The sequence below is a fragment of the Anolis carolinensis genome, chromosome 3, assembly GCF_035594765.1.
Source record: "Anolis carolinensis isolate JA03-04 chromosome 3, rAnoCar3.1.pri, whole genome shotgun sequence".
Lineage (NCBI taxonomy): Eukaryota > Metazoa > Chordata > Lepidosauria > Squamata > Dactyloidae > Anolis > Anolis carolinensis.
Window position 1 is genome coordinate 245,246,334 of NC_085843.1, and position 26,991 is coordinate 245,273,324.

Here is a 26,991-nt window from a genome sequence, read left to right on the forward strand (position 1 = left end):
ACCAGCGTGGGGATGGATTGGGCAGCAGGACAGCTCTAAGATAAATTTGCAAGCCCAAAGCATTTATGTTTCTTAAGGAACTAACTTCAGAGTTGTATGCTCATTGTGCACAATCCCACAAGCATCATGAAAGAACATGTGGACAACAGGTGAATACAGAGGCAACTTAAACCAGAAGTAAAATAATTTATTATGCTTATTCATTTTTCTTAAAGGTAGGATTTTTTTTCCAGATAAAATACGTAAAGCATTTGGTGGTTACTTCACCGCCCTCCAGAATACTGGTGTTTGAACATTCTAAATTAATGTCTGTTCCAACAGGAAACGACAGCCTTGTCTTTCAGACTGTAGCTTTGTACAATGTTAACAAAGTAATTACCAGTTTAAAGCATGGAGAACCCAATGAGGAAAGACTAAATTTCCAACCTGAAGACAAGTAGGTAAACAGTACAAAAGGAAGGCATACATTTATCAGTTATACAATGGTTACTACAAAACATGAAAAATGCTCCTTTTCCTTTATAACCTTACACTTCCTGAGTTTTTTGGAGGGAAATTCCAAAAAATTTATAGGAATTTGAACATTGGTTTAAGCAAATACAATGCATGCAGCAATAAGAGCTGAAAATGGTTTGCAACCTGATAAAATTGAAATAGCGTCAAGAATGTGTTGTCGAAGGCTTTCATGGCTGGGATCACAGGGTTGCTGTGAGTTTTCCGGGCTTTATGGCCATGTTCTAGAAGTATTCTCTCCTGACATTTCGCCCACATCTACGGCAGGCATCCTCAGAGGTTGTGAGGTATGGAGAAACTAAGCAAGGAAGGTTTATATATATCTGTGGAAAGTCCTGGGTGAGAGAACTCTTTGTCATTCACACTGGCCTCCAACTGACGAAGAGTTCTTCTCTCACCCAGGACTTTCCACAGATATATATGAAGCTTCCTTGCTTAGTTTCTTCATACCTCACAACCTCTGAGGATGCCTGCCATAGATGTGGGCGAAATGTCAGGAGAGAATACTTCTAGAACATGGCCATACAGCCCGGAAAATATACAACAATCCAGCATCAAGAATGGTTACACACAATGAGCCCTGTGATATGATAGCTTTTAATAAGGCTACATAGAATCCCACATGGCAAATTGTGATGTTTTGCTAAATTGTAAAGACGTTGGGTTTGTTTGCCTTTTAAAAGCATAAGTTAACAACACCTAGGCAATAATTGGAGGCACTCTACTATTAATATTGATAAGCTGTGCTATCGATCGGGTGGAAAAGCCACCATTCACTCTGCCTGGGGAAGAGAATGGGGTTGAAAAGCAAAGTGCAACTCAGGATCAATCATTCCATGGAGGAACAATGTCACCATAGAAAGGCAAATGCCATATGGACTTTTTCAAGCAGATCCTGTGGGTCATTTATTAATGCGTAGATGCCCCATGCCTTGACAATAAGCATCACTCAACAAAGGGACATATGTGAAACGGAGACAGCTGACAACAATGCAGTGTTATTTCTAAAAATGGAAACAGATCAATGAGACACACACACACCAAAGATAAAAGCATATTCAAATATGTTTGTAAAATGGCTGATAAACATGTTTTGCAAGCATCAAGAAACACTAGCAAAAAAAAATCAGAGGGGAATCTTTCTAGTTCAAAATTTATTCTGCAAAATTTGTACATCTGGTTGTTTTAGACAACATTTCCTGTGGCATGAAGCAGCCATTTATGTGCTGAAACATGGTTATCATTATTACTAAGATCTGTAGGCAATATAGTTGTCCCAATCATTGCCTATCATTACTAAAGCCGAGTTTGTATTTCCTGTAATGGCTATAAAACCAGAAAGGGGTTTTATGATTAAATAAATGGAAAGATGATCACTAGGATGTCACAACTGATAAATCTATGGGCTGGAACTTTTCAGCACTTATCTGGCACAACCCCACTGTCCCCCTCTGCATCTGCCCCCTGCATTGCTATCATCATCTCTGCCTGAAGAGTGAAATGCTGCCATTCTCAGACTCTGAGAGTCTCCTTGACTTGGAAGCTACTACACAAGTGCTTCTCAGTTATCTGATGCAGGAGACCAGCATCCCACCCCTTGTGTGCCCAGGAACAAATGCTATTATTTGTGGCAGCTGTCTACACTTGTTTCTTATATGTTTACCATCAGAAATATTATTATTTATACCCTGCTTTATCTCTCCTGAAGGAGACTCAAAGTCTCCTATAGAAGACTCAATTATCTCCAGGAACTGACAGCTGATTACTTGAGTACTACATTGAATAACATGGCTCCTCACCACTGATGAAAACAGATCCTAAAATGTGTCTTTAGCTGAAAAGTGGGAACAACTATCTAGATTCAACAGAACACTTATTTAGGGCTTAATCTGAATAATTTAAAGTTTTCTGTTGCTCAAATGAATCTTCAGGCTGAGCTTAACTTGAATCTATTCGGGGTGTTAGCTATTTTTTCCTTTAATGTGCCTTTCCAGTGACCAAATCCTTTCCTGGACAAGGGTCTGAGAACACATATTTGACTAAGGATGGAAGACACTTGGGACATCAAAGATAAACAGTGAGTAAGCAGACACATTATCTTATTACTTTGATCTACCAATGCAGGCAGAGTGTCTTTTATGGAAATCAGAATGTGAGAGATCGTCTTCTTTGGCTTATTACTTTGTACTGGAAGTGCAACTGGAGATTAAGGTATTCTGACTGAATACTGCATGATAATAGATTATGTATATTTTACAACATGGGATTGCGTCAGTTGCAACGCAATCATGAAGAAGCACAATAAAGGCCCCATCTACTACTTGGCAGAATAAATCAGCCTCTAAAAGTTCCATTTAGAGTCAAAGACATTTGACATCATTCATTGAACAGCATCTTTCTCACTCCTTTAAAGAACTAATTTCATTGGATTTCTATGAAGGCTTCAATAGTGAAGGAAACTCCCATGCAAAAAAGTGGAACTAATTATTAGATGCCACTGAGAAAAGCCAAATGCATTTACATACTCTTCTTGTGGCTTAATTTCCTCTTTTGTTTTCAGCCTTATAGATCTCAAAGTTGATCATCCTCCAGAAGGTATTACTGCACTAGTTTTAACAAAGAAATACTATTATTTATGTCTTGTGGTTAATGAGTAAATTTAAGCCCAGTTAAGTACGAATATAAACAGCAAGTGCTGTTTAAAGACACAGAAAATCCAATGATCATGAGTGACCTGAGAAGTTAGCAATGCACAAACTATGGAAGAAGAAGAAGAAAAATAAGCCTCCATATCTCAAGAAGAGAATAAGAAGGGTTATGTGGTTATTTAGAAGCCAAGTTAAGAGATGGGCAGTTATACCCCTCACAATCTCTGGCAAATTGCTGTGTCAACCACAAAAGTATTTGCAAAATGGTGGATGTGACGACACTTCTGGGCACCTCGTCGATGGATATCTGGATAGGGAAGGAACAAGAAAAAAAAACAACAGATTAAGCTAAGAGCAACATCAGCAGTTTTAAAAAGCAAGAGATTTTGTTGTGATATAGTCAGCAAAAGAGCTATATGGAAATAAGTATGAATACAGAAAGCAATGCAAGGCCCAGCTACCGGTAATGTTTAACAAAATGCAAAACCTATCTACTAACTAAGAGGCTGGCAAAGTGGGTTCTACAATCCATCGGGCAGAAAAGAGAAAGGGCAAAAAAGGATCTGAGTTATACCACATCTGAACCTCCTCCAGCCTGGGGTCGCAGGAACAACATGAGCACAATGTTAGGCCAGGACTATGGTAGTCATAAGTAATATCACACATCCACAGAGTAGAACTGATTTTGGATTCAGCATGTGTTCAGCAGGCCCCAACTCAGTTTTATATTTGGTTGTAAGCCAGCCTGAGTTCCCCTTTGGGGGTGAGAAGGGCGGGATATAAATGTTGTAATAAATAAATAAATAAACTCCATGGGAGGCCTTCACCTCAGTGGAGCAATTACATAAAGTGGCACGTGGAAAGTTTCCCAAAGCCTTGGAGTTTTCCCAGTCCTACTCAAACTTCAAATTATTCTCAAACAAAACAAATTGGAATTGGAATATATCCTTAAGATATTTGTTATCATTTCCTACATCAGTGGTTCTCAACCTGTGGGTCCCCAGATGCTTTGGCCTTCAACTCCCAGAAATTGTAACAGCTGCTAAACTGGCTGGGATTTCTGGGAGTTGTCGGCCAAAACACTTGGGGACCCACAGGTTGAGAACCGCTGTCCTACATAAACAACATTAATGTGACCTTCACAAGGTTAAAAAATAAGTTGTTGACAAATTAAAATGCAGAATGGGATTTAAAACTGTCACGACCCAGGCGGCAGAGGCACCAATAACCATACACAGAGGCCAGAATCTAACTAATATCTTTATTGAAGGAATATATAAAGTTAATAAAACAAGTATAGAAAATAGTCCAGAATTAGACCCTTCAGGAAAGGTCAGAATTAGTCCAAAAAAGCAATGTCCAATAAGAAATATTAAGGTCCAAAGTTGTAATCCAATAACCGAAACACTCACTTTGCCAAGCAAAGTGAGGGGAGATGACAAGGTCCTTAGTCCATAAAACTTGAGCGTGGCTAGGAAATAACTTGATACTTGAAACAAGGCTTGAACGTGGAACAAGGTAACTAAGAACAAGAACAAGGTCCGTGGAATAACTTGGTAAAATCCGTGAAACAAGGCAAGGATTAGTCCTGGGAAACAAGGCAAAGTCCGTAGGTAAACAAAGGCTGGGAAGCAAGGCGAAGGCTGGATAGCAAGGCAAGGCTTGAGCTGAAGCGAGGCTTGAATCGGAGCGCGCTGTCCAGACACAACTCGCTCCGTAGGCTGACGAATTGACTCCGCGAAGTTGCTACGCGGGCAAAACACCTATATAGAGTCCAACTTTCTCACCAAAGCGGTTCTCTGGGAATCAGAAACGAAAGCTAAACTCTGAGACCAGATGTTAAACTCCTTAAAGATTCTCACGAGAACCAATGTTAATTGGCAACATTCTTAGCTGCTATCCTCGCACTCCTGCGCGAAGCTGAATCCAAACTTCTCTGTTGTTTACAAAACTCCCGGCGCAAGAACACGGGAGAAGTAGGCTCTGGGGTTGTTTGACATACTTCTGGGGCACAACTTTCTTGCAGGTGCAAGGTTTCCAGATCTGCCTGGGAAGGATCTGGCTGAGAGGAATCCAGTTCAGACTGGGAAGGTAAAAAACCCAAGTTTTCATCTTCATCAGGGATTACAATGTCCTGAGCAGGACTACAAGGCCCATGGTTCATCACACTATCCCCCTCCTCAGGGCCCCTCCCAAACTGGGGTCCTCTCCCCGAGGCGCGAGGTCGCGGTTTGGAGGGATAGGTCAGATGGAAGCGACGGGTTAGATCAGGAGCATGGACTGTGGAGGCGTCTTCCCAAGAGCGTTCCTCAGGCCCAAAACCCACCCAGTCAATGAGATATTGTAGGCGGCGGCGATGAAAGCGAGAATCCAAAATGTCCTCAACCTCGAACTCCTCCTCCCCATTCATCAAAACAGGAGGGGGGGCCGGTTGGTCTGTATCAGGACGCACACCATCCGCCGGAAGGAGCAGGGAACGGTGAAACACTGGGTGAATGCGCATTGAACGCGGAAGTTGGAGTTTGAAAGTCACGGGGTTTAATTGCGCCACCACTGGATAGGGGCCAATGAAGCGGGCATCTAACTTCCGGCATGGGCGGTGGGAGGGCAGAAAGCGAGTGGACAGGAAAACCCGATCTCCTACCTTGATTTCGGGGCCCGGCTGGCGGTGTTTGTCAGCGTGGCGTTTATAGTCCTCCTTGGCTTGGTCCAGTTGCTGGAGCAAAAGTTGTTGCACCGCTGTGAGTTCCTGCAGCCAATCCTCTGCTGCGGGAACTTCTGAAGTTTCAATGACAGGGGGAAAGAAACGTGGATGGAAACCGTAGTTTGCAAAGAACGGCGTTTCTTTTGTAGAAGCTTGAACTCCATTATTGTAGGCAAACTCAGACAGTGGTAACAGAGAAGCCCAATTGTCCTGTTGGTAGTTTACATAACAGCGAAGATACTGCTCCAAAGTGGCATTGGTGCGCTCCGTTTGCCCATCTGTTTGGGGATGATGAGCTGAAGATAAGCGAGAGTCTATGCCCAGTAGTTTTTGTAGTGCCTTCCAAAAACGAGAGGTGAATTGAGATCCACGGTCCGTGACTAAACTCTTGGGCAATCCATGTAGTCTGAAAACATGCTGAAGAAATAGATCCGCAGTTTCTTTGGCCGTGGGGAGGCCTTCGCAGGGAATGAAATGGGCTAACTTGGTGAATAGGTCCACCACCACTAAGATCGTGGTGAATCCACAGGAAGGTGGTAGGTCAGTGATGAAATCCGCGGAAATTATTTCCCATGGGCGAGATGGGGTAGGAAGGGGGTGCAAAAGCCCTGAGGGCTTCTCCCTTCGTATCTTGGAGCGCTGGCATACTGGGCAGGTGTTGACATATTTTTCCACATCCTTGCGGATCTTGGGCCACCAAAAATCTCTTAGGATCAAATGCATGGTTTTAAATAGTCCGAAGTGTCCTGCTGGTTTGCAGTCATGACACAGACGAAGCGCTTTTTCCCTGCCCGGTCCGGGTGGGATATAAACATGATTTCTATAGCAGAGCAGCCCATCTTTAAGCGAAAAGGGAAAATGCAGACCTTGGCGAAGTTGGTCCTGCGCCCAGGCATCTGCTTGCTGACTAGCCCTGATTTCTTGAGCACAGATGGGTCCTGGAGTAGGGGAAGTTGAACCAATGGGACTGGATTTGGTGTTCCCCACTGTGAGCGTGGCAAAGTTCTCAGGTTGTAGCAGTTGGGATTCAAAGGTCTCCTTGCGTCCTGCAGCGTATTCCGGTTTACGTGACAGGGCGTCTGCTTGCTTGGTTTGAGCTGGGGTCACATAATGGATCTGGAAGTTGAAACGTTCAAAGAATAAAGCCCAACGTTGCTGCCTCTGATTTAGTTTGCGGGCAGTTCTTAGATGTTCTAGATTACGATGATCAGTGTGGACTTCAATGGGGAATTTGGCCCCTTCTAGCCAATGTCTCCAAGTTTCAAAGGCTGCCTTTATGGCCAGTAGTTCTTTTTCCCAAATGGTGTAATTCCTCTCTGGTGTGGTTAGTTGACGAGAATAAAAGGCACAGGGGTGGAGGTGATCTCCCACCGGTTGTAAGAGTACAGCCCCAATTGCCACATCAGAGGCGTCCGCTTGCACCACAAAAGGGGTTCCAGGATTTGGGTGCTGTAGAATTGGCTGGGAGGTGAATAGTTTCTTCAGTTGCTGGAACCCTTTCTCTGCTTGATCAGTCCAGCGGAAAGGCTGCTTTCCACGGATGCAGCTAGTGATGGGGTCGGACCAGCGGGCAAAATCTGGAATGAACTTGCGGTAGTAGTTCGCGAACCCCAAGAAACGCTGCACCTCTTTCTTGTTAGTTGGCGCCCGCCATTCCAATACTGCTGAAACTTTGGCTGGATCCATGGAAAGCCCTAGAGGCGAGATGCGGTAGCCAAGGAAATCTACCTCTTGTAGATCAAAAGCGCATTTTTCTAGCTTGGCATAAAGTCCATGATCCCGCAGTCGTTGCAACACCATTTTGACGTGGTTCTCATGTTCTGATTGTGATCTGGAAAACACCAAAAAATCGTCCAGGTAGATTATCAAGAATCTGTCTAGATAGTCCTGAAAAATATCGTTGACAAAATGCTGGAACGTTGCGGGAGCTCCGCATAAACCGAAATTCATAACTCGGGACTCGAATAATCCGAATTTAGTCTGGAAGGCGGTCTTCCACTCGTCCCCTTCTCTGATGCGAACTAGATTATAAGCCCCCCGAAGATCCAGCTTGGTGTAGACCTTGGCTCCTCGAAGTCGGTCCAGTAGATCCGAGATTAAGGGCAGGGGATAGCTGTTCCGCTTGGTGATATTGTTCAATGCTCTGTAGTCCACCACCAAGCGTAATTCCCCTGACTTCTTCTTCACAAACATCACTGGGGAGGCGGCTGGGGATTGAGAGGGTCTGATGAACCCCTTGCGAAGGTTTGTCTCTAAGAATTCCCTGAGAGCTTCTTGCTCTGGTTCAGTCAGGGAGTAGAGATGCCCTCGCGGGATCGGGGCCCCCTCCACCAAGTCAATGGCACAGTCATAAGGTCTATGTGGGGGTAATTTTTCGGCTTCTTTCTCATTGAATACATCCCAATACTCGGAGTACTTCTTTGGCAAGGTGATGATGGGCTCGGAGTCTGTGGCATGGCATACCTTGGCTACGAGGCAATGGTTTTGGCAGTACGGTGAAGCAAACTGCAGTTCTCTGTTGGACCAGGAGATGTTAGGGTCGTGGAGTGTCAGCCATGGAATTCCCAAAATCACAGGGAAATGGGGAACCTCGGTAACAAAGAAGGAAATCTCTTCCATATGTTCCCTTATCCACATCCTGGTGGGTTCCGACCACTGGCTTACGGGGCCCGTCTTGAGGGGACGGCCGTCTATGGCTTGCACCACACGGGCATTCTTGAAATCATGATATTGTAATCCCAGAGAGTCGGCATACTCTCTATCGATGAAATTGTTGGTAGCTCCAGAGTCTATCATGGCGTGGATCATGACGGGTCCCCTTTTTGCTGACCATAATGTGACCACGAGAAGGAACAGGACCCCGGTTGGCGGCTCTTGGATGGATTTTTTGACCGGGTTGGCGAGCCTCTCTACACCCGGTCGTTGGCTTCCCCCGCCGGCTGTGTGCCAGTCGGCTCAGACGCCTTCGACTCCGTGGAGGACGCCGCCGCAAGACGGGCGGCAGGCTTCCCTTTGGCTGGGCACTCTCTGGCGAAGTGGCCCCCGTTCCCGCAGTACCAGCAGAGGTTCAAGCGTTGACGACGGGCCTTCTCGGCGGCATCTAGTCTGGGACGCACATTGCCCAACTGCATCGGCACCTCCTCGCCTCCTCTGGGGTATGGGGTTGGCGGCGGGGGTCTCCACACCGGACGTGGCTGAACACTGGCGGGAGCGGGGGGTTTTGCCCCGGCTCTACCGCCCTGGCCTCGAACCCATTGTTTCCTGTTGGCAATCATGACTTCAGCCCGTAAACATTGATCAATGAGTGCCTCGAGGGTCTGGGGAGGATCCACCTTGGAGATTTCTTCCAGCATTTCAATGTTGAGACCCTCCCGAAATTGTCCTCTGAGGGCTACATCGTTCCAGCCGGTGTTGTGGGCCAGCACGCGGAACTCGGCTATGTACTGAGACATGGGTCTGTCTCCTTGAAGGAGGCGCCGGAGTTTGTGACCGGCTGCCTCCAAATTGTCCTCGATTCCCCAGGTCTCCTTAAGGTGATCCAAGAAGCGTTGTGCTGAACTTAGGTGGGGGGAGGCTTGATCAAACAGGGCCGTCGCCCAGCTAGCCGCTGGTCCGTCTAGAAGACTGTAGACCCACGCCACCTTGATGTCTTCTTGGGGAAACTCGGCATCACGGGCCTCTAGATAAGCTTGACATTGGCGGCGGAAAACATGAACCTTAGCAGCTTCTCCAGAAAACTTGGTAGGCAACGCCATGGCCGGGAGGCGAACTCCGCGCTCCCTCAACCCTTTTATTTCTCCATCCTGCGCGTTGAGTCTGTCACGGATGCGGTCCACTTCGTCCTTGCTGATGGTGTAACTGAGCGGCTGTCCAGCCGGCGCGGCTCCGGTAGACATCCTGGCCTCGGTTAGTTGGTGCTTATGGGCGGCGGAGTCAAACTGTCACGACCCAGGCGGCAGAGGCACCAATAACCATACACAGAGGCCAGAATCTAACTAATATCTTTATTGAAGGAATATATAAAGTTAATAAAACAAGTATAGAAAATAGTCCAGAATTAGACCCTTCAGGAAAGGTCAGAATTAGTCCAAAAAAGCAATGTCCAATAAGAAATATTAAGGTCCAAAGTTGTAATCCAATAACCGAAACACTCACTTTGCCAAGCAAAGTGAGGGGAGATGACAAGGTCCTTAGTCCATAAAACTTGAGCGTGGCTAGGAAATAACTTGATACTTGAAACAAGGCTTGAACGTGGAACAAGGTAACTAAGAACAAGAACAAGGTCCGTGGAATAACTTGGTAAAATCCGTGAAACAAGGCAAGGATTAGTCCTGGGAAACAAGGCAAAGTCCGTAGGTAAACAAAGGCTGGGAAGCAAGGCGAAGGCTGGATAGCAAGGCAAGGCTTGAGCTGAAGCGAGGCTTGAATCGGAGCGCGCTGTCCAGACACAACTCGCTCCGTAGGCTGACGAATTGACTCCGCGAAGTTGCTACGCGGGCAAAACACCTATATAGAGTCCAACTTTCTCACCAAAGCGGTTCTCTGGGAATCAGAAACGAAAGCTAAACTCTGAGACCAGATGTTAAACTCCTTAAAGATTCTCACGAGAACCAATGTTAATTGGCAACATTCTTAGCTGCTATCCTCGCACTCCTGCGCGAAGCTGAATCCAAACTTCTCTGTTGTTTACAAAACTCCCGGCGCAAGAACACGGGAGAAGTAGGCTCTGGGGTTGTTTGACATACTTCTGGGGCACAACTTTCTTGCAGGTGCAAGGTTTCCAGATCTGCCTGGGAAGGATCTGGCTGAGAGGAATCCAGTTCAGACTGGGAAGGTAAAAAACCCAAGTTTTCATCTTCATCAGGGATTACAATGTCCTGAGCAGGACTACAAGGCCCATGGTTCATCACAAAAACTTAATTTTAAAATAATTAACGAAGACACTTTGATTCATGCTGATTTGCAGAGCACAATATTCTTGTTATTTTTCCAGCTTTAGCTACCACACAACTTTTAACTACAGCTCATTCATTTTGAAGTCTTATAATGCTTCTTTTTCATGAATAAGATGTAGATTAGTATGCAAACAGTCATCAGTACTGACGAATTGCAAGTTCTTTCCTGCCTTTCTGGAACGAAACTGAGGTAGAATGTAGCATCCATTTTTTAAACGACATATCTTTCAAAAATTGGCATTACTGAGCTACATCTAATGATCACTTCTACTACTACTCCCCCAATACTGTTTTATATTCTCAGCAGCAAAAGCAAGAATGAACAAGGGTCTCCTTACGTCTCCTTCCGGTCCTGCGTTTCAGCCAATAAGTTTCTTTACTGTGGCACAGAAGATATATAGAAGAGCCAAGCTGGTGTGTGTCATTGACCGGTTCCATCACTATCATCTCTTCCTCAATGATGTAGGTTTTTGGCATGTTTCCCCCATTCTGAAATCATAGAATTTGTAATTTATAAAAATAACCCCATGAAAGTTTAGGTATTGGGGAGTCACAACATAGAACAACAGCCATTATTTTCACATTTTAGATCAGCGGTTCTCAACCTGGCCTTCAACTCCCAGAAATCCTAACAGCTAGCAAACTGGATGAGATTTCTGGGAGTTGTAGGCTAAAACACCTGGGGACCTCGGGTCGAGAACCACTGCTTTAGATCATCACCAATATTGTTCATTCTCATAGTGGCTCTTTCCACAGTGGTGCTGTATTGTAGTGTATTATATCACTATTCATTAAACCAGCTCTCCCTTAAGATCTCTGGTATCTCTCAAAGGCCCTCCACCCAAGTAGTAATAAGGCCAAAAGCAGCTTAGTTTCTGAAATCAGGAGACATTGAGTGTTCTATCGGTGGTATATCGGTTTCACACTCTTCCACATACTAGTACTAATTGTCCTCTTGATAGGACAGCTATGATGGCTAGTTTGGCTTTGCAAAATAATAATCTCTATGAATTCAGAGATCTGATTTGAAAATAGGAGTGGTACATCAGCTAAATCCAAAATGTGTTTTTAATAAGAAAAATAAAAGGGATTACTTGTGTACCTTCATATTGGTCAACAGCTCCTGAAATTCTTGAGGTGGCAAGACATTGGTGGTATTCAACTCAATGACATAGCATTGATCCAGAAGAAGATCATGATATGCAGTCAATCCCTGAAACCAAAGTAGACATAATGGACTGAAAATATACCCGTGCACTTATTAAATAACAAGATCTAAGGGAGAGATCATAGAATTATAGTTAGAAGGCATGATAAGACTCTCTGCCCACAACACTAAAACAGTCTTTAAAGGTGGCCATCCAACATCTGAAGACTTTCCATGGTAAAGAATCCATTATCCTTCATGGCAGTTCATGTCACCATCAGACAGTATGTTCTAATAAGACCCACTACATTCTCATTAGACTCCAATGATTCTCTGGCATCTCAACCTCCAATTTTTTCATATAACATAGGAAATTCACACTTTATCGATACTCTTCTTGGAGGCTCGTCATACTATGGGAAAATTCATTATATGCTATCTTCCATCAGGATAATTCAGTTTCACACACATAGAAAACACAAAAATTGTTTTTGACTCCAAGTGGACCCCAAACATGGTAGAAATGTATTTTGCATCCTCTAGAAGCCATTTTGGGAGAATTTTGTTTCCTTCTCTGGGTGGTTCTAGTGATTACAATGGCCTCAGGGGCCAAATGTAACAGTGTACAAGTTTACTCACATTTTGCATACCCATTTCTGGTTTAATAAACCTGGAAGCAAGTCAGAGCTCAGTTAGATGCAGTATGATTTTATTTAATTGCATCATCCCAGAATGAATCAATCTGTTTTGAAAATTTTCCCTATGCTTCCCACATGGCTCTCTGTAGCCTGCATGATGACTGAGAAAGACCTGAAGATAAGACTTTGGATTTCTTCAACAGGTTTTAGTTGAATGTATACTTTGGGCTTAAACTGTGTTTACTCCTTTGGTAACAACAAAGCAGAAGTGTTGCTAATAAAGAGGACTACAGCTACAATGGGAGCAAAATGATATCATTGCCCCTCAAATAAGAACTATAATTTTCCCTCCCCCCCCCCCCCCCAAACTGGCCATGAAACCAGATCACAGAATTGATCCATATGCTATCCAGAAGCTATCCATATACAGCAGATCCAGAAGCTATCCATATACAGCAGGGCTGGACCAAATTTGACACTCTGGATATTTTGGACTTCAACTGCTGGCTGTTAGGAATTGTGGGAGTTGAAGTCCAAAACACCTGGAGGACTGAAGTTTGCCCAGACCTGATATACAGTATTGCTGAATGCAGCTCTAACACTGAGACAGATTACACTATTCTACTGTGTCAGAAAAATATGGAATTTACATTATTCTCATAGTAAGTAAGTAACTTTATTTTTCTATCCCGCCACCATCTCCCGACAGGGACTCGGGGCGGCTAACATGGGACAAAGGCCCGAAAACAAACAAGTACAACAAGGCATATTACAATAAATAAAACACAGTAAGATCAACATTATAAAACAATACATTACATTAATCATAAGAACACATTAAAAACATAAAATGAGTAAAAACAAAATAAAATGAGATAAAATTAACCACCAGGTTGATGGAGGGGGATGGTATGAAGGGGACATTTGAACTAAAGTGCAGTAGTATAGTTATAAAGTGCTTTGGGGCAAAGATCATAGATCTTTAACATTTCCTGTGATTAAGAGAGTTTTGTATTTTAGGCTACTGGTGGTATATGAATCTTCCTAGCTCACCACTCCCACTGTAACCACTTTCCCCTTCCTTACCCGCTGAAAATCATGGATGATATCTGCGGGATCACTATCCTCCAAGTGGGGCAGTGGAACGTTGATCCACTCATAAAGCTCCTCAAGATTAATCCTCACATCTTCACGCAGCTTCAACTGTTCCCCCCTCCTTGAGGTGGAAAAGTAGTCAGCGTAGACCGTCTGACATTCCCAAGGTACATCATCTTCATCAATCTGCAGAAAATGAAATAAAAAAATAGTCACAAAGCCACAAATGCATGTCAACATCCTGGCCTTAGTAACAAAATTATTGCCTTGTAATCTAGAAGGATTAACACAAGAAACTATGGAGCTGTGGTGGCGCAATGGGTTAAACCCTTGTGCCGGCTGAACTGCTGACCTGAAGGTTGGGGGTTTGAATCTGCGAGACGGGGTGAGCTCCTGTCTGTCAGCTCTATCTTGCAGGAAGATGAGAGAAACCTCCCAGCAGGATGGTAAAACATCTGGGCATCCCCTGGGCAACGTCTCTGTAGACGGCCAGTTCTCTCACACAGTATGTTCTCAAATTGCTTCTGACACAATAAAAAAACACACAAGCTACCTTTTACTCTTGTCAGTTTTTCCATTGGTTTTCAATGTGAACCAAGTTTAACGAACTTAATGACTTTTGCCATGAGGCTTCACAAACCTAGACTGAAAGCAGTTGGAATATGTCAAGCAAAGCTTGAAAAGAGGAAGGAAGCAGAGCTGTGCAGAACTTCCTGTGGTTAGCCCAGAGCAGTCCCAATGACTAACAGAAAGAATGATAACATAACTGTGCACTATTTTACAAAATACAGTACAACTGTCATATCCATGGGATTAGTACCTGCCTCTGCATTCAACAAAATATGTCCTCTCGAGGAATTTTCTAGGTCCTCCTGGCAATTCTATGGCATGTTTCCACTGAAGGTGACCATAAAGTCTTATTAGAGGACCTTCTAATAGGGTTTACTATTATCCAGAGTTTCCTGTTTATAAGGTACATTCAAGAACATATCCACTGTGGATATGAGGGTTGCACTGTATGATTAATTTGGAATAGGTCATACATTCTTGAAAATGACTAATTCAAATGAAAATGTAGCTGAGCTGAATAAAATACCATATTATCTGCTTTGAACTGGAAAATATGATAGTGTGGACTCAGATAACCCAGTTCAAAGCAGATATTGTGGGGTTTTCTGCCTTGATATTCTGGGTTATATGGCTATGTGGAAGGGCCCTGAGAAATCAAATCAATCTGAAAAGAAGAGTGTTAAATACACAAGGTAACTGTAAGGGGCTAACTTCAGCTAGTAAGGGGTTAACTCAAGATGAGACACAAGGATAAGGCACAAAGAGGCACAAAGAGATATACAAAGAAAAAGAAGAGGGATAGATTTGCCTGACTTTGATGCAGGGAGATATCAAAAACCATGTTACAATGTTATACTGGACAAGGTCAGAAGAAAAGGACTAAATAATAACTAAGAGTGGTTCAACACAAATCTTGAGAATCCCAGGAACAATAACAATAACAGCAACAACAATTATACATACCATTCTTGCATCATACGTACCAGAGCCAAGCCAGAAATGGAGCCAGTAACAGAGAAATATCTGTAAATATACATTGATGTCAAAATCAGGCCAAGAAGCAACAGCATCAGGATCATAGTCAAGTAGAAGATGTTGCTGAGAGATTTCCGGTTCTGCATTGGGAAGTCCTGCTGCTCCTATTGAAAGCAAAGAGACAGGATTATCTGTCATGTCGGCAGTGTAGCAGCCACATATATACACAGGTAAGGATTTCCTAGTGCTATTGAGAATGCAAGGTTTCATGAAGAAAAGGAATGATTGTAAATAAAACCTTCCAAAAGGTTTGCTTCTAGTGGTAAAGAACATGTTCTTGTATTTTTGATATGGGTGTACATGGACTAAGCAGCAGGAAGGAAGAGGATGGGGAGGGAGTGGAAGAAGCCTGAAGAAATACACATATTTTCAAAAGCAGGATATTGCTGGACTTAAAACTTAGGTTTCAACTCTTAATACACATTTAGGTATCAGTTGCTGGAGAACACAAGATGAAGAATTGTGTTCATTTCTTGCTGGTGAATTTCCTATAAGAAATTGCTTGTCCATTGTACGAACAGAATGAGGGGGTCGGGACCCCGGGGGGTTGCGAGGAGCGGTGTCAGAGGGGTCATCAAAGACCACCAGAAGACACGTATTTCTGATGATCTTAGGAACCCATTTGGCAGAGAAGGCTGAAGATCTCTCTGCCTGTCTTTCTCTTCAAGGTCTATTTTCCCCAAACTCCACCAGTGCTCACATTTGGGCATATTGAGTATTCATGCCAAGTTTGGGCCAGATCCATCAGTTTGAGTCCACAGTGTTCTCTGGATGTAGATGAACTACAACACCAAACTCAAGGTCAATGCCCATCAAACCCTTCCAGTATTTTCTGTTGGTCGTGGTAGTTCTGTGTACCAAGTTTGGTTCAGTTCCATCATTGGTGGAGTTCAGAATGCTCTTCGATTGTAGGTGAACTATAAATCCCAGCAACTACAACTCCCAAATGACAAAATCAATCCCCCCCCCCCCCCCAACCCCACCAGCATTCAAATTTGGGCATATCGGGTATTTGTGCCAAATTTGGTCCAGTGAATGAAAATACATCCCTCATATCAGATATTTACATTACAATTCATAACAGTAGCAAAAATACAGTTATAAAGTTGCAACGAAAATAATGTTATGGTTGGGGGTCACCACAATATGACAAACTTGTATTAAGGGGTCGTGGCATTAGGAAGGTTGAGAACCACCGATACAGGCCAACATGAGAAAGTCCAATCCAACCAGCCCTCCAAAGGCCCCAGACTTCCCCTTTTGTGGTGTTTTTTTCATGCAATTTTTACCAGAAGATTATGCTGCCCACTCACTCAAGCAAAAAATACAAAAACACCTAGAATCCCTCCCCAAATACTTTTTGGGCGTATCCTGGCTAATAGAGATGTCGAACCATTACTCCTGGCCATCCACTGATTGTGCCGTTGCATAACCTTGATAAACTTCTTTGATCTTATGAAAAAAAGTAACAAGTACTAATGAAGAAAAATGGGAGAATTAGCTCCTAATTAGGACCCAGTTAATATCCTGCCTATGAAATTAACCCAGTAGGAGACTTTAGGCAAGCTATTCTCCGTCAGTCTCAATACCCACTTCAGCAAAATGGATACTACCGGGTGATGGGATTATTGTAAATGATTACTGAGATAAAGCTTTGAGCCCATTGAAATGCTGTATAAAACTAGAGTAATCCAAGAACATCTCTGGGAGTTGATGTGAATATAATGCTAAAAAGATAGGCATATGTTCCAGCTACAGTCAGAGACTCATTGACTTACATGTTAGTGAGGTGACATATATCTAACCTTTCTTGATTCAATGGTACTAATCCTAGTTGAGACTAGCAATTAGATTTAGGCTATAGTGTATTATTAAACTACAGCCTAAATGCAATTGGTAGTATCAACCAATGTTAGTACTTTGTACCAATGAAACTTACATACATATTGAAAATAAATACAAATAAAGTATTGATGTTGAAGACTTTCATGGCAGGAATCACTGGGTTGTTGTGAGTTTTCTGGGCTGTATGGCCATGTTCCAGAAGCATTCTCTCCTGAAATTTTGCCCACATCTATGGCAGGCATCCTCAGAGGTTGAGGGGTCTGTTGGAAACTAAGTAGGTGAGGTTTATATATTTGTGAAATATCCAGGGTGGGGGAAAGAACTCTTGTTTGCTTGAGGTACATATGAATGTTGCAATTTGTCACCTTGATTAGCACAGAAAACTAACAACAACCCATTATTATTATTATTATTATTATTATTATTATTATTATTATTATTATTATTTTAGTTTAGTGGCTAGTTCAATAATAGCTTATCATATAGGCCATTGTTTACTGTAATAACATGCACAGACATGCTCTTCCCGTTTTCTCCTATTGTATAGCAACAATATCTAAAGCATAACACACTTCACTGGAAATATTCAAATCCTCATCAACTGACAACAGCCAAATGTTTCAAATAAACATGAAACATGTCCAAGGGGCCTTAATTTAGTCCATATAAGGAAGTAGCCATCTGAACCAGCTATCATGGTATAAGAATAACAACATCCTTTCAATTCCCTAGAAATGCTACTTGCCTAAATTTTGTCAATGTTGTCTTTTCAGGTTATATATTCAGTTCCTATCAAACCATGTAGCAGAGCAAAATCATTATTGAGCATCTTCAGTTGACTCAAAGAAGCAGAAACATATTTCATAGTTTTAGACATCTCTATATGATGCGATACGGCAGAGGTCCTCAAACTTTTAAAGCGGCGGGCCGGTCCACAATCCTTCAGACTGTTGAGGGGCCGAATTATCATTTGAAAAAAAAAAATGAACAAATTTCTATGCACACTGCACATGTCTTATTTGTAGTGCAAAAAACAACAACAATGAAAGAACAATACAATATTTGAATATAAGAACAATTTTAACCAACATAAGTCTATCAGGATTTCAATGGAAAGTGTGGACCTGCTTCTGGCCAATGAGATAGTCAAGTTAATTAGAATTGTTGTTGTTGTTGTTGTTGTGTGCCTTCAAGTCATGTCAGACTTTGGCCGAGCCTGAGTCTAAAATTATTCATTTATTTATTTACTACATTTATTTACTACATTTATTTCCCACCCTTCTCACCCCAAAGGGGACTCAGAGCAGCTGTATGTACATACAATATATTATATTATTAGCATAGCACAATATTAGCATTATATATTACTATATATTGAACTATACCACTATGCTGTAATATTATTAGTAATATTATATGTAATATAGAATATATAATGATTATATGGTATTATTATTAGTGTTATATTGTATTACATTATTATTATCAATATTATATGTATATACAATATATTATATTATAAAACTGAGGGCGGGGGCCAGGTAAATGACCTCGGAGGGCCGCATCCGGCCCCCGGGCCTTAGTTTGGGGACCCCTGCGATACAGTGTTTCTAAAATGCAATTTGCAGATGATGTTACTTTTGATGGATTTGATTTGGATGCATTCTGATAGTTCCCAGTGACTTTCCTATATCTTTAACAAACTTTTTAAATTATCCATGAATTTTTATTAAAAACACGTAAAAAATTCCCCAAATATGTTCAACCTTGTTTCAGTTAGTATGTAATATAGGTAAGGTTAGGTAAAAGTTTTCCCCTGACGTTAAGTCTAGTCGTGTCTGACTCTGGGGGTTGGTGGTCATCTCCATTTCTAAGCCAAAGAGCTGGCGTTGTCCATAGACACCTCCTAGGTCATGTGGCCAGCATGGCTGCATGGAGCGCCGTTACCTTCCCGCAGAAGTGGTACCTAGTGATCTACTCACATTTACATGTTTTTGAACTGCTAGGTCGGCAGAAGCTGGGGCTAATAGCAGGAGCTCACTCCGCTCCCCGGATTCGAACTACCAACCTTTTGGTCAGCCAGTTCAGCAGTTTAATCCGCTGCGCCACTGGGGGCTCCAGTATGTAATATACTGTTATAAAAATCTTAGAGCTATAGTATATACTTATATATAAGTAAAAAAAAAAAACATTTGGAACCCCACCCCCTAAAAAAAACCTGGGTCAATTTATCCATAGGTCAATGCTGTAACAGATTATGAGCTCAATGAGTTTGACTTACACACAAGAATGTACTATATACTCATATAAAAATATTAAGGATTTCCCTCCCAGAATTTTCCCAGGTGTAATCTGTTATTTCTGAGAGTTGCGCATGATCCTGCAGATGGTTAGTTGTTGGTTACTTTTATCGTATGTTTCTAATATTTAGCATATTAGAATCAGACTACAGGATTCGGGCATGACAGACCATCTGGTATTCTATGTGTGGACACCTGTATATATTTTAATGAAAAAATATAAATACTGCACTTCCTCTTCATATGGAACAGGAAGAGATAGAAGCCCAAGTTTTAAAGAAACGACAGTGTTCAATTATGTCCATACTGGGGAAACTGATTTATTATAACTATAGTTAGTGCAAGCGAAATAGAATCTAACTGTGTAGATTCAAACTCTGGGTGTCAACCTAGCTTTTATAATCTAGTATTCTATGCTGCCTTAGGACAAAATTGTGGGAAAAGAATAAACACATTTTAGACAAAGAACTAGTATCTGGTCTGTGGCATTACATCACTGTCCCAATGCCCATGAGATCAGCTTACATAATGCCAGTGCTAATCCAACATCAAGCAGACAGGCTCGCAACACAAAGAAGAGCCATGGCAGAACAACAAGGACGCAGGGAACAAAAAAATTCTGGGCATAAGCACTGCCATCAAGAGGAAGGGAATCAAAATAATAGGCTGATCATCGAGGTAGACTTAGTGGTTTTGTGAAAGCAGCAGAGACTTTTAGTGGGTTTGGAGTCAGTGGTGAGAACAGGTTTCATCTCTCTTGCAGGATGCATGATCTGGAGGCCTTTCAGGAAGGTTTCACCTGTTCAAATCTCCTTCACAGACATGTTAGTGGCATACACAATCCAATACAACATGAGTGCAACTTGGGTAGTTAGTCTGCTCCAGAGAATGAGGACAAATGGAAAGCAGGTACAGAATAGGAGGAACAGTATATTCAATCAGCTAAGGATTCCCACACTTGTTTTAAAACAAGATAAAACAATCTTCCTAACAGAATGGGTTGGTTTATCATACACATATATGAACTGGTAATCCAGAGAGTGAGAGAGAATAAGCCAATAGGCAGCAAGTATGATGTGGTTTGCATGTTGGACAAGGACTTTGGGAAACTAGAATCATGGAACTCAACCATGGAAACCCAATGGGAGACCCTGGGCAAGTCACACTCTCTCAGCCTCAGAAGAAAGTGATGGTAAACCACAGCTGAAAAGGTCTTGACAAAAAAATTAGAATCAGACTGCTATATGTTGGAATCCAGTTGCTGGCACTTAAAAGAAGTATTAGGAATACTAAAATATTTCCAAAGGAGTAGAAAGTTCTTTTCCTAGTGTCAAAAAAGACATCAGGGTGGGTACCAAGCAATCTGGTGAGTTGCTTTGTTGTTTTGCTTCTAGACAAAAGCTGATAAAATCGCAGACACCAATACTGAATGTCTTCATGAAGATCTCAGATGGTGAATCACCCCTTCTATGAAGAGAAATAAGCTGTTCATAAGAAGGGGGGGCAGGAAGTGAGCAGAGAAATGTAGAGAACAGATTACACTATGTAACAAAATTTGAACAAAAATTCTGTTTCTGGTTTGAAAGTGTTATTTCCTCCTGTTCAACTGTATGGTACTTAATTTGAAAGTAGTTGTTATACCCCAGAAACTTCAGTTTTGTGGCTCCCACAAACTTTATGAGATATTCATTGAAAAATTAAGGCAAAATGTGTTGCAGGATTTTTTTTTGCACTTTAATAAATCTTTTCCATGTTTTTATGATAGAACCAATTAAGAAATGTTATTTACAAACCAGGAACAATAATTGTGTTACACAGTATTATCTAAACTAAATTATCTGTCGTGTTTCCTGAAATTAATAATAATGGAATTATTGTTTTTGCTGCTGCAAATTGCACACCAACTCATTCTTTTTATCTGTATCTTTCAAAAGTTGTATAAGAAACAGATGATTCTCGAAATATTCTTGATAGCTGCTTTGGGTCTTGATCATGAGAGAAAAGCGAGGTAACAACAACAATGTCTTATATCTCTAAATAAAACAATCTGAATAATTTCTAATAATATGGTAAATCAGATATGCAAGAAATGTTAAATCAAACATGTAAAACCCTCTGAATGTAAAACAAAACCTCCAACCCAGTTCCTATGGAGATCTGGAAAGCCATTTGATCTTTGATAGAATCATTTTCTACAATATACAAGCTTCACAATCAATTAACTTCACTTTCAAGTCTAGAAATGCTACTTTTTAATATTGCAAATCCCAGACATTTCCACCCAGTAATGACTATGCTGATTATTACAAGTTCTGTATTTTCTGCTTTGCTCTTAAAATCCAGAAGAGCTCCTATTTTTGCAGCTGCTGTATGATCACTCCTTTGACTTCTGGCTAGTAACAGGCAAAGAATATCTTCTTATGACAGGGGATGGTTGCATGATAGATGAAATACGCTAGCCAGGTTAGGATTAAAACACCCAACACAGTTGTTCATCCAGTGAGAGAGCACTCAGACCTAATTTGCCCTTGGATCCACTGATATATCTTTTTTGTCAGGCCATGGTGTTCATAAAACCTTTCAATCTCTGGTTCCAGGAACAAGGAGCCTACACTTCCTGAGGCATGTGCCAACCCAACAATATGGAAGCCTACCATCCGGATCTCCTCCCTGCCCCTGGGGAAACATATCTCCTCCCAGATCATACTGTTTAGGTTCAGACTATGAATGACTCTATGTCTCTTTACAAATGTAGAACTTTAAGATCTGTAGGGGAAGGCCCCATCTACACTACCATATAATTCAATTTCTGAACCCAGATTATCTTCTTTGGACTGGGTTACATAAGTATAGACCAGGTATGGGCAAACTTGGGCCCTCTAGGTTTTTAGGACTTCAATTCCCACAATTCCTAACAGCCAGTAGGGAGTTGAAGTCAAGAACACCTGGAAGGCCCAAGTTTGCCCATGCCTGGTGTAGACTCATGTAATCCAGTTCAAAGAAGATAATCTGGAATCAGAAACTGGATTATATGGCAGTTTAGACCCAGCCTCAGTAGTTGCTCCCACCCTCTGGAACTCCCTCCCTGGATAGACTAGGATGGTCTGCTTTCCTTTCACTGGCAGGGGAAGACATTCCTAATAATCAAACAGGCAAATATGCAGTTACTCTCAAGGAAGTAATAGGGGGAGATGCTTCCTTTTTTGTGCTTTTAACTTTTGTATTCTTTAGAAAAACAATTTTATACTGTTTTAATTGTTACTTAATTGTACGTATTGTTTTAATTAATTTTACCTGTGAGAAAGAAAGGAAGGAAGGAAGGAAGGAAGGAAGGAAGGAAGGAAGGAAGGAAGGAAGGAAGGAAGGAAGGAAGGAAGGCTTGTGATCTATAAAAAATAAATTGAGTTTATCATAGTACAACGCTGGTTGCCCAAATGTCCATCATGCAAATCTCATTATTTCAACTGTTCATGTATTCCTCAAATCCGTGAAAGTCTCTGGAAATACTTGGAAATCTGACTAAAAGGGAACATTATCTGAACATTTTGGGTGTCTTGCAGGCTATTCAAAGGACCAAGACAGGAGAAAGAGAAATTGTACTGCGTAAACAATGAGGAGGCGCAAGTCAGTTGGCAGAAAGCAAACAGAGGCTGCTGACATGTTGAAAACAGGACAGACATTATACAGCGCATACAAACAACAAAGGATGAAGTCAAACTCCCATTATTTCAGAAGGACACATGGAGGCAGCATAACAACCCGTCAATGGGAGCTGATGTGTACAGAAAGGCCAACAGAGTTCTTCTGGCAATAAAGGAACAGAGATTCTTGTTGTTCTTGTGTGCCTTCAAGTTGTTTCTGACTTATGGTGACTCCAATGCGAAGCTATAGCGGCGTTTTCAGAGGCTAAGACTGTGACTTGCCCAAGGTCACCCAATGGGTTTTCACCTTGTTGGCAGTAGCCATAGAGCCTTATTTGACCATGGCAGGAATTGAACATGGGACCTTATAAATGCAAAACAATTGCTTTAAGCATTGAACCTTCTGCTTACTTTATTAATGATTTCCGTATGCATGTTTAGAAGGATTTTTTTTTCGTGTCAGGAGCAACCGGAGTTGCTTCTGGTGTGAGAGAATTGGCCGTATGCAAGAACGTTGCCCAGGGGATGCCCAGATGTTTTGATGTTTTTACCATCCTTGTGGGAGGCTTCTCTCATGTCCCCACATGGAGCTGGAGCTGATAGAGGGAGCTCATCCGCGCTCTCCCTGGGTGGGATTCGAACCTGGCAGCCTTCAGGTCAGCAACCCAACCTTCAAGTCACAAGGCTTTTATCCCCTAGGCCACCGGAGGCTTCTCTAGAAGGAAATATGCATACTGAAATATGCATCCATTTCCATCCTGCTTTTTCTTCACTGGATTGAAAAACTGTGTACTGTATACGGGTCTCCTTGTCTTTATTTTTATCCTCACACCAATTCTGCGATATAAAATGCACTAAAAGGCAGGGATGAAGGAAAGCTTAGTGAGAAAGTTTTGTGGCTTAATAGGAACTTTCAAACAGGACCTCCTGCATCCCAGTCCAAAACTCTTAGCTGCTAAATAAAATACATTTTCAGCCTTGAAATGTTTAGGGAGGAATACATAACTCTTTATTAAGCACATAATACGCTTTGCCTGGCAGCCACAAACAGATAGAAGTTACAAAGTGTTGAGTCTGGGGACAGCTTGCCTATTCTGCAGAGTCAGGCCTTGGATTTGATCCAGTATGGATGGCTCTTCTGATAACAGCTAACTGCAGTTATCATCCCCTACTCTGGGCCTGGTAGATATTTCAGACATACTGAAGCCATAAACAAGTCATGTTTAAGAGGCTCCATAGTACAGTATTAGTATCCTAAATACGTTGTTGTTGTTGTGTGCCTTCAAGTCAGTTCTGCGAGCCTATCATAGGGTTTTCTTGGCAAAATTTGTTCGGAGGCAATGGAGTTGCCATTGCCGTCCTCTGTGGCTGAGAGTGTGTGGCTTGCCTAAGATCACCAATATGAACCCTTGTTTCCCAGTATCCTGGTCCAACATTCAAACCACCACACCGTGCAGACTCTCTTTCCAAAATGTATACAATGGGTCCTTGGTATCTGCTGGGGTTTGGTTCCCCACATGTATACATTTGGATACATGTGGATACCAAAATCTGTGAATACTCAAGTCCCATTACATATAAGGTTGTAGTAAAATGGCATATAGCATTGCAAAATCAAGGTTTACTTTTGGGGATTTTTTTTTTAAAAAAATGCATTTTCAAGCCATGGTTGATTGATTCTCTGAGTGCAGAACCTGTGGATACAGAAAGCCAAACTTAAAAAAAAAGATAAAGCTCCCATAACTGGATGCTATAGCTGAATATCATCAACTATATACTGAATATTGTTGGGATTCAACCCCACACTGTCCAAGTCTCAAGTTCTCAATGAGGAACAGTTTAGTTAGCTTAGAATAGGCTATGGGTTTCCCTTCCCCGTGTCTCCTGTATGACAGTTGGGAATGTATCTATTTCTTCTCTCCTCTCTGTTTCTGCTCTCATTCTGATTGGTTGTGTAGAATGAATACTTTTCTACTGCAAGCCTTTACTTCTACTTCTGTTTCTTACATCTTAGTCTGGAGAACATGTGCTGTGTGCATTGAGATGTGTGCGTGCGTGTGTGTCAGAGAGATGTAGTGATTGGTGACTTGCTCACGGTGGTCCACGTTCTGGTTACATCCCGCTTGGATTACTGCACGTGGGGTTGCCTTTGAAGACGGCCGGGAAGCTTCAACTAGTGCAATGGGCGGCAGCCAGACTTATAACCAGAGGAGCATACCACTCCTCTGTTACTCCAGCTCCACTGGCTGCCAATATGCTACCAATTCAAAGTGCTGGTCTTGACCTATAAAGCCCTAAATGGTTCTGATCCAACTTACCTGTCCGAACGTATCTCCTCCTATGAGCCTATGAGAACCTTAAGATTGTCTGGGGAGGCCCTGCTCTCGGTCCCACCTGCCTCGCAAGTGTAGCTGGTGGGAACGAGAGACAGGGTCTTCTCAGTGGTGGCTCCTCAGCTGTGGAACTCCCTCCCCAACGACTTCCAGCAGGCTTTAGAAAGAAATTAAAGACTTGGCTATGCACGCAAGCGTTTAACGAATAAGCTTTTATGGCTTGACATGGTCTGGATCAAGGATTATGTGCAAAGTTTTTGGATGAATGGATTTAAGCACTTTACATGTTTTAAGTTCTGTATATGGTTTCATTTGTTTAATGCCTAACTGTTTTTAATTGTGTTGTCGAAGGCTTTCATGGCCGGGATCACAGGGTTGTTGTATGTTTTCCGGGCTGTAGGGCCATGTTCTGGAACATACTTCTAGAACATGGCCATACAGCCTGGAAAACATACAACAACCCTGTTTTTAATTGCTCTGTGTTTTATTCTATTGTATTGTTATTTATTGGCATTGAATCTTGCCAGATTTGTAACCTCCTTGAGTCCCCTTGGGTGAGAAAGGCGGGATAGAAATGACATAAATAAATAAATAAATAAATAATCCTCCCTCTCTTTGAAACCTTAGAAGAGATGAGTGTTAGTTAGAGTAGCTCAGACCCAGTTCTTGATTATTAAGAAATGTGGTTATTCTTTATTATTGTAAATAAACCTTTAGTGATTTTTAAGATTGGACTCTGCATCTTTGCCTGCCTAAGATCTAAATTCTTTACAGCCACAACCAAAGGTACTTTTTGTCCGCATACTGTGAGCTAATGCTCAATTTTTAGTATCCTGTTTATTTTTTGGATGTTGTGCTATATTGTAGGGTAGTTTTCCCCTAACAAATATAATACACTTGACAGGTGTATGCAACCAGGACCCCTGGCATACTACTGTTCGTTATAGCAGCCCACAGGACTTTTCTCTGTTGGGGCTAAGAGACTCTCCAAAAATAATAATTCCCATTTACTACTGAAACAAGAGAGCTAGCCGGCAGACATTCTTGGATTCCTGCAGTCATTCAGGAAAGGAATGGTGCCCCTTCCAAAACACAAACAAACAAAAAAAAACCCTAACAAATGAGGGGTCTGGGCAAAACCGGCTTTGAGGAATTTTGGGAGTTGAAGTCCAAAACACTTGGAGGGCCAAAGTTTGCCCATGCCTGCTTTAACCCCATTTCCCCTTGAAAAGTCTCCCTATTTCTCTGTCCTCCTTCTGAGGCTAAGGGCCCTTCTAAACAGGCCCTATATCCCAGGATCTGATCCCAGGTTTTCTGTTTATCCCAGATTATCTGGCAGTGCAGATTCATATAATCCAGTTTCAAGCTCTCTCTCCTGGAGTGTGGTGGAGGCACCTTCTTTGGAGGCTTTTAAGCAGAGGCTGGATGGCCATCTGTAGGGGGTGCTTTGAATGTGATTTCCTGCTTCTTGGGAGGGGGTTGGACTGGATGGCCCATGAGGTCTCTGTCTCTTCCAATTCTACTATTCTATGATTCTAAGCAGAAAACCTGGGATCAGATCCTGGGA

At 42.2% G+C, this 26,991-nt stretch overlaps 1 protein-coding gene across 1 annotated transcript in view; it reads right to left on the reverse strand.

Moving 5' to 3' along the window:
- Nucleotides 1-166: 166 nt before the first annotated feature.
- The window catches only part of LOC100557485 (integral membrane protein 2C), a 28,936-nt gene continuing 2,111 nt past the window's right edge, over nucleotides 167-26,991 (reverse strand). Inside the window, exons 2-6 of the mRNA XM_003218337.4 lie at nucleotides 15,254-15,409; nucleotides 13,692-13,886; nucleotides 11,923-12,033; nucleotides 11,159-11,309; nucleotides 167-3,468 (exon numbers count right to left, since the gene is read on the reverse strand). Coding sequence (XP_003218385.3) covers nucleotides 3,377-3,468; nucleotides 11,159-11,309; nucleotides 11,923-12,033; nucleotides 13,692-13,886; nucleotides 15,254-15,409 — 705 coding nt within the window. The 3' untranslated portion in view covers nucleotides 167-3,376. The remainder of the gene's footprint in view (nucleotides 3,469-11,158; nucleotides 11,310-11,922; nucleotides 12,034-13,691; nucleotides 13,887-15,253; nucleotides 15,410-26,991) is intronic.